Raw genomic sequence first — 15,355 nt, forward strand, 5'->3', positions numbered from 1 at the left:
AAATAAAAACATTGTCCACCCAAACACTGAGGAACAATATGAGTGCTCATCTCCTGCTGGGAAATAAAAATTCAAGAGTTTCAAATACCAGTGCTTCCGGCCCCCTTTAGTCACTTTGAGGACTTGTGTCTGATGATAAAATGCTTTAAATCCATTTTAAACCTGGCCAGGCTGGCATTCCTTGTCTGGATCTTAGCAACACAACAAAGCTTGCTTTGAAAGTCTCTTAGAAAGGCAAGCCCCAGTTCATGTAGTTGATACTCATGTGAAGAAGCCCAATTTATTTGTGTAACAGCTGAGTGAATGCACATTTGCAGAATTTATCCCAGCATCTTTTAAAGCATGTGATTTAACTTTAAAGCTGAAGAAGTCTTTGGGAAGAGTGCAAACCAACCTGTTCTTTTGAACTAAAAGATACATTATATTTAAGGAAGAAAACCCAGAAGACAACCCAGAATCTCTCCACTAAACTCATTTTATTGGAAGCAAAGAATTTTTTTCCATGCACTTGTATGTGAAAGTTCTGTATATTTTCTTCTGTTCTGCTGAACAGCATTATTGGAAGTTGATTGTGCATGTAGCTATGTGCAAGATCTATCTTTAGTATGGTGAGATGCTAGGAAAGGCATTTTGAGTCTTAACCTGGTTGTTTTGCAAAGCATACAAACAGAGTTACTCTCAACTCAAACTACAAGATGAAAAGTGAATGCTTCTACTTTAAAAATGTAGATTTGCAATGATGTCTTCAGGATGAAATGGCCCAATGTAGCCAAGGCATAATTTTATTATCCCAGATGAAAGACAAATATGACCTCATTGTGTTTTGTATGAAAAACATTATTTTGAGTCTGTCTGGTTCCTGCAAGCTTGCTGAGTTGTGTTATTCAGTAATGTTTGGCACGTGATAACTTTTTCTGAGGCTGGTGTGCAGAAAGAAAGAAAATAAGGCCAGGTGGGAGCTGCCATCTATTGCCATGGTTTTATTCTTGCCCTTTGAATTCTTTGTCAGACAGTTGCAGTCTGCAACAGTACAACTCCAGTTGTTTTGTGTAAGCGCATCCCAGCTACAGTGTCAGTTCTCTTCCAGAGTGCTAAAAGACATAGGTTGTGTTTAAAGGCTAGAAAGGTCTGGCCTTAGCTGCTGGGACACTGGCTTTTCCTTCTTTGATCTATTATAAGAGGTGAATTCTTTAAATCAGTTATCTTAATGAGAGCAAACTTGCCAGCACTGACAACAGAGCATTTTCTTAGGCAGATCTGCACAGGTGTGTGAGCAGCCCCACACACATCCTTCTGTATGGGGGTTGCCTGGGCATAAACCACCCCAGGCAAGGCAAAGGCAAGGAGCTTTGTCACTGCAAGAGTCTGGTGCAGGTTTATATGCCCTGCTACAAAGGTGCATTAATTCCCTGCAGGAACTGGGCCGCAGGGGACGTGGCTGATGCCCCACCAGCTCGGCGCAGCCATGGGCCCTGCTACTCTCTGCAGGACCGGCATGTGCCAGGCAGCCATCTGCCCGGCCCTGAGCTCTTGGAGAGGCTGCTGAGGGTTAAACATCTCCTTGTCTTCACAGCTGGCCCCCTGCTAGGATTCTGGGAACTGGAGTTTTCAGCAAGGATGAAAAGTTCATATTGCCATGTTCACTTCCATTTTGGGGTGAAAACAGAAAATAGAAGTGAAACAGATGAAGCTCACAGATTTAGGGAAAAAGTAATTTCTAAATTACAACTTCGTTGTTCTGATAATTCCATAAATAACTTTTTTTTCAAGGCTGATGTTTCATTTTGGTATTTTAGAATGAAATTGTCATGTTTGCCTCCTCAGTTTGGGAATCCTTGAAGTTTTTTCTATTTTTTTCTTATACTTTCTTCTTGGAAACAATTGTAATGAAGTAGGAAAACTCATTTTTCATCTACTTTTAGTGTTTTGCAAATAGGAAACATAAGACCAAAATTACAAGATATTGAATTGAAAGGCAAACTCCCCTACAAACACATTCACTTTTTCTCCACTGTTCTGTTTCCTTGTTTACTGTAAAAAAGAAGTGAAAAATGTGTTTCCCTACACTTTCTTGAGCTTCACTGAAAAGGAGAGATAAAGAAAGAAAAAGAAGTGCATGAATGGTTTCCAAAAATAATGACATTAAATATGAAGTGTAAGATCCATTTTTTAATTCAGCAATGTTTAGTTTTCCATAATACTTTTGGAATTGCCCATATTTTGAAAAGCATCTGTTCTTTTGATTTACCTCTTACTTCCAGTTGAAATTTTTTAAGTAGCTCTACTTGAGTCAGTTGAGTGAAGAGCCTCTAGAAGAAGGAAAAAAAAAGTATATGCACTTAATGAGCAACAAAGTTAGTGATCTGTAGCAATTACCCAAGTGAGTAATTTTGTTTCATTAATGCACCCTAAAGCACCAAGCTGTTTTGTCAATGGGCACTGCAGGGCCATTGCAATGCGCAAGGAGACAGTTATGTTACCAACCGCGGTGTAAGGGATAGGTTTACCAACAAGGAGGGAGAGAGAAAGTAGCTTAGCATAAGAAGAAAATTAAAGACCATCTATTATTGGCATGGAAGCCAATGGCAATACTTGTAAAGACTCTAAGCAGAGCAGGGTCACACATCAGTTTTTTCTGGCTTTTCCAACTTCCAGTTTCTTGGTTACTGTGTTTTTTTAAGAGGGCATCTTGATGCACATAGTATCTCAGTTTGAAAGGGGAAGGAGGGCACATACCTGGCTTACTTGAATCCTTCTTGGAGAAAAGTAGAAAAGCAGATAGCAGAAACAAAGGCAAAGCTGTATTATAACTTTTAGGCATCTCTGGATCACTCAATATGGGACACAGACAGCATATGATATATTAAGGTGAAGTATTGAATATCCATAAAGGAGTACTAGCAAATGGTGTCAATTTTCAAACACTTTGCTTTGTCAGCTTCACAAATTTAAAATCAATCATCAAAAAGTCTCTGTATAGATCAGCTGAAGAGACATAAAACCTTATGGTTATCTCCCTGACAAAAAAAGTTGAAATTAAAGATGAGTATATAAAGACTCAGACTGGCAGAATTCTGTAGTGCTAAAAACTGGGGTCATCCAACCTCTCAGTTTAGAAATAAATGCTGAGGAAAAACAATGACACCCAGTGCACTGCTAATAAATACATCTTGGAGGACAGTTGAACACACAGAAAAATAAATTTCACAGAGAGGCTTATTTTCAGCATGAATGCCATTTTCTTGCTGCATTATCATAAACATGAGAGAAAAAACAGCTATAAATAAAAAATTCTTGGGCAGTCCCTGGAGACTTGTCAAAAATATGTAGGTTTTGTATGCCGCAGTGTAAAAGTATTCATTAAAATTAATTTTTAAAACACCCTGTCCAATATTAGTTGCCTGATGTCCTTCCTTTGATCATAAATTATAAATGAACTGGCAAAAAATGAAGAAACCATTATTCCATTAATGAATTATTTAAGTGTGATTGTTAGTTTTTGCAATCATTGGGCTAATAAGCTCAGGCTTGTGACACTGAAGTGTTTCTCATTTGAGGTGTTGATGATGGTAATGTTATTAACACCATTATCAGTGTGTCCCGTGAAACATAAACCCAACCGGCTCCTTTGGTGGCTACACGGTGGCATGGCTGCTGGAGCTTTCATTGGGTCTGTACTGCAGGAGAGGCAGTTGACACTGAAGAAAGTCGGTGTGAACAGGGTTCACTGGGTGGCTTCCCCCAAGGCAACACTTTAAAAAAGACAAGCAGCATACTGACACGAGAGGATCTTCTCCCCACAGCAGCCTGCCAGTGCCGGCGGCACACACAACCGGCTTGGCCCATTCCAGCGGCGGCTCCGGAAGCTCCAGCGAGTCTGAGAGCAGCTCTGAGTCTGACTCCGACAGCGAGAGCAGCTCCAGTGACAGCGAGTGCAATGAGGAGTCGCGCAGTGCTACGCCAGAGGTAAAGCCACACTCTCAGCTCCTCCCCAGTGGAAGCTGGGAGGGGGAAGCATGGAAGGGAGTGAAATCCTGCTCTCTGTTAGGAAAATGTTGGAGTTCTGTGCTGTTTGATGCTGTTGACCTTTTTCTCCCTTCACAGTTTTATGTGTATGACCCACATACTCATTCTAGCTTTTGGAAGAATCCTTCTGGCCTACATTTGAATTGCTTTAAAGAAATATTTAGATTTTTGCCAGTAGCTAGAGAAGATTTTATTGACACAGTATTCAGCTGGGACTAAGGAAAGGCAACATGACAAAACTCTGTCTTCAGGGACCAGCTAAACTTTTTAGTTGTATTAAATTTCTCCAGGGCCACATTGTAAACCAGATAAGGAAGCCTAATTAACCATAAATACTCCATAAATACTCCCATAAAACTAGCAGTCACCACTAGTTGACTGAAATAAAAGGGTACGTTAAAAACGTTCTCATTTAAAGGGAAAGGCATTGCTTCTGTCTGAGATTTGTTCCTTGTCGTTCTTCAAACTGCAGCCTGAACCTCCCTCAACGAACAAATGGCAGCTGGATAAATGGCTAAATAAAGTGAACCCCCACAACAAGACCATCATCAACAATCAAAATGAGCCTCACAGCGAGACCAGCTCCCAGGCCCAGAGCAACCAGCAGGCCGAAGGGCCAAACAAAGGGAAGCTCAACAGCAGCCTGCCCCCGACCGATTCCAAAGACCGGGCGATCCTTAGTCCCATCCGAGAGAAAGCCAAACCACGGGTTGCCCAGAAAACCCCAGAGGCAAAAAGCTCCAAGCAGAAGTCACCAGCTCATAATGAGCCAACTTCACAAAGGACTACTGGGAAAAAGCAACCCAAAAAGGTAGAAAGGACTTCCAGTGTAGAAGAGTATAACTGGCCCAAACCAAATAATACCAGCAACACTCCCAAAGAAAAAGACACGCAGGAACCCCCCGAGCAGCCAAAGGTTCGAACTAAAGCAGCAGTTGGGAAGACTGCTCCAAGGAAAGAACCACGAACTAGCACAGGTCTCACTTCAGAGAAGAAAAAGTACAGAGGCCCCAGCAAAATTGTCCCTAAGTCCCGGGAATTCATTGAAACGGATTCATCTACTTCTGACTCAAATACAGACCAGGAGGAGAGCTTGCAGGCTAAGGTATTGCCAGCTTGCACTGGGTCTGGCAATGGCATCAAAGTGAAGGACTCTGGCAGTAACATCCTCAGCGTAAGTAGTTTAACTAGCAATGGCAGCAACACATCCATTGACCAGACCAGCAATGACTTGGAAGAGCAGCTCTTTTCTCCTATCCCAATCGTACAAAATGAACTTCTGTCCCCACTGAGAGAATATGAAGAACTCAAATCTCTGTGGGTGAAAATAGACCTTAGTTTACTCTCTAGGATACCTGGACAAGAGCCTTTTGAGACCACGTCTGTGAAAAGTGAACCAAGAGAGGCAAATGTGAAACACAGGCGACCATCTCGAGAGTCCCCTACCCCAGCAGCTGAAAAACCATCCACAAAATCCAAAAGGAAACACAAGGTAAGTCATTTTCATAGTTTGGAGGGAAACACTGAATTTCTATGCATCCTCGAGGTCAGGACCGCAGTCAGTGATTCCTCACTGCACCTGCAGCAGGGCTGTAAGGAGGCATCATAACACTAGGGCTTTATTGTTTTTACAAAGGACATACATTTAAAAGTGCATTACAAATTAACATCAGAAACTAGTGAAAAACAAACTCCAGCTGACAAAATCAATGAACAATGTATTTTTTTGAGATTTGTCTTACAAGCTTTTTCACTGTATTTGCTCACTTACCCATTAATTTCCAGTGTTCTGTAATCTTCAGAAAGACTGCCAATGATGAGTTCATATTACTACAAGTTCAGCCATACTCAGAAAATGTGACTTCTGTTTGGAAAGCGGGGTTTTATTGTCTGCAGAATTAAGGCATTTTCACCACTAGCTTAAACAGGCATAGCTTCATTAAAGTCAATGGAATTGTGCTTGCTTATGCTCCTGGTGAATTTAGTCTTTATATTGTTTTGTTGTACAAACAAATGTGATTCATAGAAATACCATTTGCTTAACTAGCTGCTTTCTCTACACAGCTACCTGAAAAAGCAAATATATTTTGACTTAAGGCATTACGTTTTATCATGTGTTTTATGTTATTTATGCCCAAGGGTGTCCTATCTTGTGGGATATGACAGTGCACTTCAAGCTAAATGTGTTTTCAGAAAAGAAACTGAAGTTTTATATCATAAATGAATTTTTGTAGTCCAGCTGAAATGGTTGTGCTCTGGTCTGTGTGAGAAGTCATCGTAACTCTTTTTTTATACCCCAAATTTTATAAATCCTTGTGAATGTGACTTCAGCTGTCTGTTCTAGTGGACTTCTTGAAATCCTGAGTTTGAGCAGTCCAGTGGTATGAGAGAGTTAATACAAGACAAAGACAGACAATACCAGGCAGACACAGGGGCTGCACCCCTGCCTACATGAGTCACTGCACTGGCTCCTTCCCTGTTGAATTAAGTGGAAATAATTACATGAGTAAACTCAGCAGGTTTTTATTCAATTTATATTCTAGTTGTACACTAAAGGCAGAGATGTAAGAAGGAAGGAGAAAAGAAGAAAGAGGAAAGGGATGTATAAATGTCCATGCTTATGTGTATGTATATGTACATTATGTATATTACTTATACAAGTAATATTAGTGTGTATATTAATTATACAAAAAACCTTCTTGCTAAGTAACTTAGTGGAGTGTCAGTATGATGGAGAAGGAATCTTGGCTAAAACAGGAGTATAGTATTGGCAACTAAACTGAGGGCTCCCAGGAAAAAAAAAAAGGGGGTTATATGAAAGTTGGAACCTCATAATTTCATTAGCTGGAACTTTGAATCAGAAAGTAAAAAAATGAGGAATCTCGCTCTGGGACTGTACAAACATAAGCTATGCTCTGAAACAGCCCGTTCAGTTGCCGTATGATTGTTCACTGCTACCCAAGGGGAAACAAACCAATTAGGATGACTTGAGGGTATATCAACAGTTAAAACAGGGTAGGGAGAGCCTGATTTGTGTTTCTAAATCATGCTATTAAAAGATTTATTTTAGCCATCTACTAGTGGGCTTGAAGGCTGATATGAAGGTTCCAGTGACAGAGCAGTAATCAGCTTTGCTTGTATCATCCTAGTTCAGGCACAAAAGTCATGCATCAGGGAATCTTTCAAAGCAAATTTTAAACCAGCTATCGCTGTTAATGACTACCCCAGCTCAGTCCTGTAGTCTTTTAGTCCTGTGAGGAATACTTACTCAGGGAAGTTTTCCCATCAACTTCCATTAAGTCAATGAGTAAAAGCTATTTATTTGAGTAAGATTTGGTGCTATCAAGTCATTCCATCTGAATTATTAATTAAATTCCAGTGCACTACGGAAGATAACTACAGCACATGAGGCGTTTTGCTTCCTAATTATGGGGCTATGTCACTTGTTATATAACTTCATGTCATGTGTTCGGAGCACGTTTAGCCCTGATTTCAGGTGACTTTCACTTCTCAGACCAATACTTTAACTGCTGCTACTGTAAAGGAAATACACTGAGATTCCTGAGCTCCTCTTAATGGCAAGTGAACTTGGGCATAGATGCTGGATCCTTCAAGCTCTACCTTTTTTGTTAAAGCAGCCGGAAAGCCTGGATACCTTTGTTGAAAGCAAGAAGCAGCGCCTGGAGGACCCTTCAGCTTCATGCCTGCTCCCACCTTGTATCTCTCCGATACCGAATCACAGATTAACCAGCACTAAAGAGTAAGTTCTTTTTTTTTCACATAACGTTCATGAGGGATTTCACAGTACTGTTCTACAAATGTCTTTGCTGTAGAGCCAGATGGGCTTTACAGCCCATAAGCATAAGTGACCCAGCATTGCTATTCCCATCCATCAGGAAGAGGATCCACATGGTTTTGGATGAGATTCATTCATCCTTCTGATAGACTACAGGAATTCAGAGTGCCACCACAATCCTGGTGTACTCTTCTACCCCCATAGTGCATCCTTTCAATGTTCTTTCTTGCCCCCATCATCCTTAACCTCTATGGTCAGAGAATCCTACTAAAAGTGGCTTTATTTGATTGCCTGGAATTTATTTTTTAAAATCGTTTTCGTAAGAGACAGTTCTCAGTTTTATTGAACAAAATAGTGACTTTGCCATTCACTTCGGCAACTCTTATTCTTTAACTGTGTATGCAGCAATGCCAGGGGTGACCATCCTAAATGTTTCAGACATACGTGCTTTGTATTTCAGCAGACGTATAATCAAATAGTTTGTGCCTTTCAGAGTGTCTTTGAGAGATGGCTATAATGCTTGAGCAAACAGGCGCCCCGTAAATAATGATTCTGATTAGTATAATCACAAGCTTAACATTCTATAAATAACCAAAGAGTCCAGTTCCCTTCTGTCATCAATTTTGTGCTTTTACGGTTTTGAGATGAGGCACTTCTTTCTGCTTTGCACTAGGACAAGCAAAGAATCAAACCCACAATGTGCTTCTGAAAATAATTTGATTTTAGTAGTATTTAAATTCAGATAAAGTTCAAAAATCATTTGTGAAATAGCACACATTTTAAAATCCATAAAGAAGGTTGCGCAGCATTTTATTTATACTGGTGTAATTATGGAGTAAATTCAGTCCTTGAACTAATCACTCATTCTACCACTGCGAAAACCAGAGTTGGAGTCTGGAAAAGGCAGATGAGTTGAAAGTTACAATGTGATTTGTAACATGTTGCACATTTGATAAACATCATGGTGGGTGTTGCCTGATTGTCATTGCTAGAAATACAATGAGCAGAGATATATTGCAGAGGGAAGCAAGGATTATCCATCCCCAACACCTCCACAATCCATTAAAAAAAATCTTTCTATTCTTGTCGCCAGCAAGCCCTAAGGATCCACCCCCAACCTGATGTTTCTTAATTTGAGCTTGTTTTCCAGGTCATTAATTTGATTCCTCGGAGCTTTCAATCCTTTGGTATTCTCTGTTAAAATATAATTGTGTCCATCAGTAGTTATTTCCATATGCTAGCTTTTCCTCTCATCTGCCTCAAGTTTTGAAACAAAATTTTCTGACTTCTTTTTCACTGCAGTGATTGAGACCTGGATCACCTGCATTTGTTATTAGTGTCTTTTGAGTTTGCTTGAAACAAATGCAATATTGTTTGATAATTCAGGTCTTCAACTCCCAGAGAGGCTCAACTGAATATAGATCAACACATTGCCCAAAGGATTAGGGAGCTGGCTGAACTGTGTGACGACAAATTTCTGGAAAGCCCCAGATTGTTTTTAAGCAGTCAGGAGTGGTTCTCTTCTCCAGAGGGTTAAGTAGAGTTTTAAGGGGAGGCAGAAGAAGAGGGAAGCTGAAAGTACACCGTTCAAGGGCGTGGGGGAAAATAACACTTTAGTGGTAAAAGGTTGAAAGACAGGCTTTGCCATTTGCTCCTTTATTCCCAAAGGTCCTACGTTTTCTTTCAGAACTCCTAAGTCTCTACATAAGGACTTGGAGAAATGAGGGTGATTCAGCTACAGGTGTGATGATGATGTTGTTCATTAAGAAGGTGTTACGTCCCATGGTGGATGTTCTCACTCGGGAGGAACCTTAGGTCTCTCCCTTTAGAACTTGATCCCTGTGCCAACAAGCCAAATTCCCCAAGGCAGACTTCAGAGACTTTCATTGGGCTTTTTTATAGATACAAGAGTGTTTTGACAGAAAGACCATGATCTCTGGGCCAAAATTTGGAGGCATTCAGGAGTCTGGAGGAATCAGTGAAAGACAGGCCACACCTGTGCTTTTGCAGCTCCCACTGCCTATCTATGGTTTAGGCGTTTGAATACATTTCTCTTATAATCTTTCCCTAAATATATGGGCTCAGTAAAGCAAGCAAAGATGCACAATTAATTTTTAAAGGGTTACATGTCTAATGTGGGCAATTATATGCCTAATTTCCACAAGTTTCTATGACCACGTGTACAATTTGAGTGTGGAAATTTCAAATGGTCAGTTGTGAACTTAAAAGCCATTCGCATAACCAAAGAGACAGTTTGTATTATGTAGTCATTGCATAAGCAACTAATTATCTCTCTGTTTGTTCCTTCCTTCACACACTCTGGGGCTGATGACTTTTCCTAAATCTGACATGACATTTAAAATATAATTATTCAAACTATTACCACTGTATTTTCCTTATTTCATAGCAAATGAAGGAATAGATGATACTGTGTTTTGTCCAAGTAATTCATAGTAATACCTTGAAACACTGCTGTGAGGCTGGATTCTTGTCAGATCAGCTGCCCACTTTGCAGCAGAGGATTATTTATGTATTTACTTGCTTGCCAGAGCAATTTTAATTTAAGCATTAATTGTATGTGCTGCTGAATACCATTTATATCTGAATACCTGACTGGTAGACCCAGTCCAGACAGAGAACTATTCGCCAACATTTGGCAGTTTGTAACAACACAGAGGGTTATTTGCTGATGCAAACTGTGAGTCTGAATTTCAAACTAGACTCATACCAGTGGAACATGCCTGCCATCTAACAGGCACACTAGAAGTCTGTCTGAGGCAAGCATTTCAGCCTGTTTTTCAAGATTTCCTGTTCCCTTTTGTTTGACCTTTAGTTAAAGATGCACCTGTACTTGGCAACATATATTAGCTGATCCCTTGGGTAGTCACAACAGCATTCACTGGGGTTTGTTCGTGGCAGAGGCAGCCTTCTACATCTATGACAATGACTTCAGCTTCATTCAGTTGCTGCCATATGCTCCAAGCTAATGCGGGAGTGACCTTTCCCTGCTAACCCCCTGCAGAAAATCAGATACACCGTCAATGTGCGGCATTTCATTGTGGACAGGGAGAGTAGACGCAAAGGAAAGCCAAGTGATTGGTATAGACAATGGCTTTGTCTCACTAATAGACCAGAGATACCACCGCATACCACAAGGAGTGGATAAAGACAGAGCAAAGAAAGGCAGCTTGAAATGTGAGAGTAGATGGAAATTCTCTCTCCTTCACACATTGACCTCTTGTTGCCTGCTTGCTTGCTTTCTGCCCTAAAAGAAACTAGGCTGAAAAAAAAGCAGATGGGGAGCCTTCTTGTTCCTTGATAATTGGCCTTTTCAGACACAAAGATTAAACCCTGCAGCCACAAGACCATCAGTTCTGCTTGTATTTTTTCCTTGCACTTTTATTGTGTTTCTCCCTAGATTTTAAATATAGTTTAACTAACAATCATGTCAGCAAATTAAACCATTGAGTCTCGGTAATTATTGCAATAAATTCATTCAAAATTAGTGATTACTGCAATCAAAGACCAGTTTCTTAGCCCATTAACAGCCCAAAGCAAAGTGACAATCTGGTTAACTGCTGGTAACAACCTATTTCATGGAGGTTATTGTTAACATAAATGCTTTGGTGTAAATCTGAGGGAGGTAACATTGCTAAATAAATTATCAGCTTAATTCCTGCAAAAGCTCATAGGATTAAGTGGGCAATAGGGAAAAAAAAACTAAAAAAAAAAAAAACAAACCCAGACAGAATTATAACCGTAAAGTATTGTTGGTTTTTTTTTAACTTGAGTTATGTAGAAAAAACATATCCTCAAATGCATTTTCTTTTGTGGCTAAGTCTTCCCACCCACAGAATGACTTGTGTGCCAGAGCTGAGCAGCTGCACCTATATCTTGGTTTGCCCCACCTTATATTTGAGCCTAAAGATGAAGTGAACCGGGGAAGTTTTAAGTAGTGAAGTTTTAACCATGGTACCCGCAGCCTTCTTAATTTTTTCTTGTACTACTCTCTTAATCCCTCCACCTTCGTGTAGCAGCTGAAGAATGTTGCTTCAGTTGCTTTATATGTGCCTTAAATTTCCCCATGCAGTGGTAGACTCTGTGCAAGCGACAAAGTCTTGCATTAGCCCTAGCAGTAGCCATGGATGTGTTGAGAAACCTCACTAGTGGTGCAGGGTCAGATCCTAAAGGGTGCCAGGCCAATGGCTCACATTCAGGTTTTTTTCAGTCGCTTTTGAGATAGATCTGCCAGACTCGGTTGCTCTTCCCTTTGCAAAGCTGTACCAGGGAGAAGGAAGAGCTCCACACACCTCAATGCACAGGGGCACGGAGAACCACTTTGGTCTGTGCTCCCACCCATATATGCATGTTCAGGGTTCCCTGTGTAGGACACTCGTTTGGGAGGCAGAGGGTTTGGATTCTGCTCCTGGGTATTTAATTAACTGTCTGCTTTGCCTCTGCACAATCCCGTAACACACGCATGTGTTCTTGGGGTAGTGCTTACCCTCCTTTGGAAAACTTTCCTCTGGAAAAAGTTGAAAGTATTATTGTACTATAGCTATGGTAACTTGTCTGAGTTCCAAAATGCCCTTTGGGGGTAAGAAAGCTACAGATGGGGCTTTGAGTGAGAACTTTTTGGAAGACATGTTGCAGGACCACATATGCATAAAATCAGTCTCCTCGAAGAACGGCCAGTCTCTTCCAACCTGGTTGCTTTCCTTTGATCTTCTTCAGGCCCTTGTGTTTTCTGAGCAGGACAGCATTCATACCAGTCCTACTGTAAGGCAATATGAATTCTATGCTCATTTTATTTCTTCAGTCTGAAGATCTTTAATATCAGAGAGTTTCAAATAAGATATTTTTAACTCTGCTTCAGTCAAATTCAAATAGTTTTGAGTAGAAGAGCTATAAAACCTGAAACATGGGGAGTTTGTTTGATTTCACTCCGTGATTTCACAGATAAGCTAAAATATTTTTGTATTACCAAAGGTCCAAAGTAGGGGAATGACCAAAGCAGGTGCAGCTATTCATACTGTTGGTGAAACTGCAAAAGAGGCCAGATGGGAATGAGAGTGAGCTCCAGAATGAGGAGTAAGGAAACTTGGGTTGCCTTCTTGTCTTTCCCTGGTTACTTTAAGGCAAAGTAGATCTATAATTCCTGACACTGACTGAAAGTGACTGGGAACGAAACATAAATTCTTGTTGACTTAATTTGTTATTGAAATTTTAGTCAATAATCATGAAAAGTAAATGATCGTGTAGTGCAATATTAGATGTCTAACAAAAGATTAAAATTCAGGTTTTCTTCATTGACTGAGCTAGGACAGTACCTAAAATAAAAATCGATGAGTAGATTAACATATTAAACAGTCAGTGGGGTGTTGGGTTTTGTTTTTTTCTTTTTTGATGGATTTGAGGGGAGAAAGGTCTAGCAGGTTTTTTTTTGTTTTTACTGTGTATCACAGCTGCCATTTCTAGCCAGCTAACAATTTCTGTACATAAAACAGACAATAGATTATCATATTACTTGAGCTTTCATGTCAAAACCACATTCATTTTCTGAATCATGTTCAATTCATCAACCAATATTTGCTCAAGGGCTTTTGCCAGCTACAATGTATCATTTTAATATAGTGTTGAACATTGGTTTTATTCTAGAGGTCAAATAATTATTATCTTGTTATTGTTATGGTTATCATTTTGTAGTTGTTATAAATTATTTTTTTGGATCACATGCCCTGTGCTATTATGTTTTTTTGCAGAGGTTGCTTATGTGGGCCCTAATCCACCTCTTAAAAAGATGCTTAATGTTAAACACATAAATAGACATACTTGATGTCAAAGGAACTAACCCCGTGCATAAAACTTTCCAGCACTTTGCTGAGTCAGAACCTCTATGACCTCTCAAATGAAGACTGACTCAAATTAGCATTTAAATTGGGTGCAATTTGTACTAATGCACTGGAAGTTGTCCTCCAAAGCAGGAGGTTTCTGCAGCCATTGAAAAGGCAGAGGTAGCTCTTCTGTTTTCACTGCCTGTCCCCTTTTGACTTAGCTCCTAGGACATGGGGACTGCAGGACATATTTGAGGGTAGAGCTGGTGGATTAACCAAGGTTCATGAAATGCAACTGGTTCTTATCTGTGTCCCAGGAGCAGCGGTAGCTCAGTGAAGAAGGTGGCAAAGAAAAGAGAAGAGAAGCTGTTCCCTCCTCCATTATCCCCCCTCTTGGACGAGCCTGTGCACCGGCGGCACAGCAGTGACAACAGCTCCTTCAGCCAAGAGGCCAACATCACAAACACCTCTCAGACCAGCAGCTCTTCCTCCTCTGTTTCTAAGCACAGAAAGAATGAAAATAAATCCTCTTCTAACCCCAAAGGAATCTGTGTAAGTAACCGACCTCAGTTGCTGGAAGTGAAGAAGATAAAATAAAATTAACTTAGCTTGGTTCTGTTTGATTTTTTTTTTCCCAGTATCTATTTTTGAATGTTTATGTAGCCCCACGCAAGAGCAGCGAGGAGCGGATCTTTGCAGAGCTGGGCATAAGCAACTCTTGCAAGTTCCATTTTTAGGTCAGCATTAGGCATCTACTTGGCGTTGTGTATCACTCCCTGAAACACCCGGTCCTTGAGCCTCAGAGGAGAGCCTTTGCAGCCACCAGCTACCTGGAATTAGTCCCTTAACTCTGTAGCTACCACACACACATTTGGAAAATAAAACATCAAGAATTTTGGTCTCCATCACCTGAATAATTACCCCAAATTCTTAGCCAGAATTAAGCACTGTAGTTATACTGAATATTGCAGCCTAAACTAAACAGACAATAAAAATCTAACAAAAAGCTACCTGTCCATAGCGCACTCAACATGGAAATATCTTCTCTCAGGTTTGCAGGCTCCTAGCTCCCAGCAGTAAGGTTTATTACAGCTAATCTCCATGAATTAAATATATAAGCTTTTAGATACTGTGTAAATAGGGTTTTTTTTTCCCTTAGAAAACATCATTCTGTTACAGCCATCTCCCCATCAAAGGTTTTCAGATAGACAATTCTTTCCTGCTTGCTTTTCACCAGATTCAGATGGGGTTTTTTACTGAAAATACATGAAAAAGAGCCAAAACTAGAAGCTGCATAGCACATTCACTAAAAAAAAGTAAAATTTCACATCAGTTTGTCATCCTCTTTTAGAGAAAACAGGGAAACTTCAGGTTTTTGGCCCATTTTAGAAAACAGTCCTCCCACTAGAGTTTCAAACATATCATCTAGTATCAAACTGTATCTTAGTATCACTGTCAGAATTAAAAGACAAGAAGAAAATTCTGCCACAGAAAAGGACATGCATAGCCCCGTTCTTCACAGTTCGCCGCTTTGTGAGAGGTTGTTACCCTGCACTGTAATAGTAAAACTCACAAGTTGCATTGGATCGTAGGTGACAAATCACTTCACCTTATTCATTCATCCCTGCTGCTTTCTGATACCGTGTCACTTCAAGCTGAGAGAGTAATACACACGCCTTCAACTGAAATCAATGCCAAA

At 40.2% G+C, this 15,355-nt stretch overlaps 1 protein-coding gene across 6 annotated transcripts in view; it reads left to right on the plus strand.

Moving 5' to 3' along the window:
* The window catches only part of AFF2 (ALF transcription elongation factor 2), a 347,838-nt gene that overhangs the window by 306,655 nt on the left and 25,828 nt on the right, over positions 1–15,355 (plus strand). For 4 of the 6 annotated variants that reach the window (XM_072877471.1, XM_072877474.1, XM_072877475.1 and 1 more), the window contains 4 exons: positions 3,804–3,966; positions 4,499–5,518; positions 7,662–7,786; positions 13,974–14,208. In XM_072877471.1, the coding sequence (XP_072733572.1) occupies positions 3,804–3,966; positions 4,499–5,518; positions 7,662–7,786; positions 13,974–14,208 (1,543 nt within the window). The remainder of the gene's footprint in view (positions 1–3,803; positions 3,967–4,498; positions 5,519–7,661; positions 7,787–13,973; positions 14,209–15,355) is intronic. The other 2 variants (XM_072877472.1, XM_072877473.1) reach the window with 2 other exon arrangements.

This window comes from Ciconia boyciana, chromosome 12, assembly GCF_034638445.1.
Source record: "Ciconia boyciana chromosome 12, ASM3463844v1, whole genome shotgun sequence".
Taxonomy (NCBI): Eukaryota; Metazoa; Chordata; class Aves; order Ciconiiformes; family Ciconiidae; genus Ciconia; species Ciconia boyciana.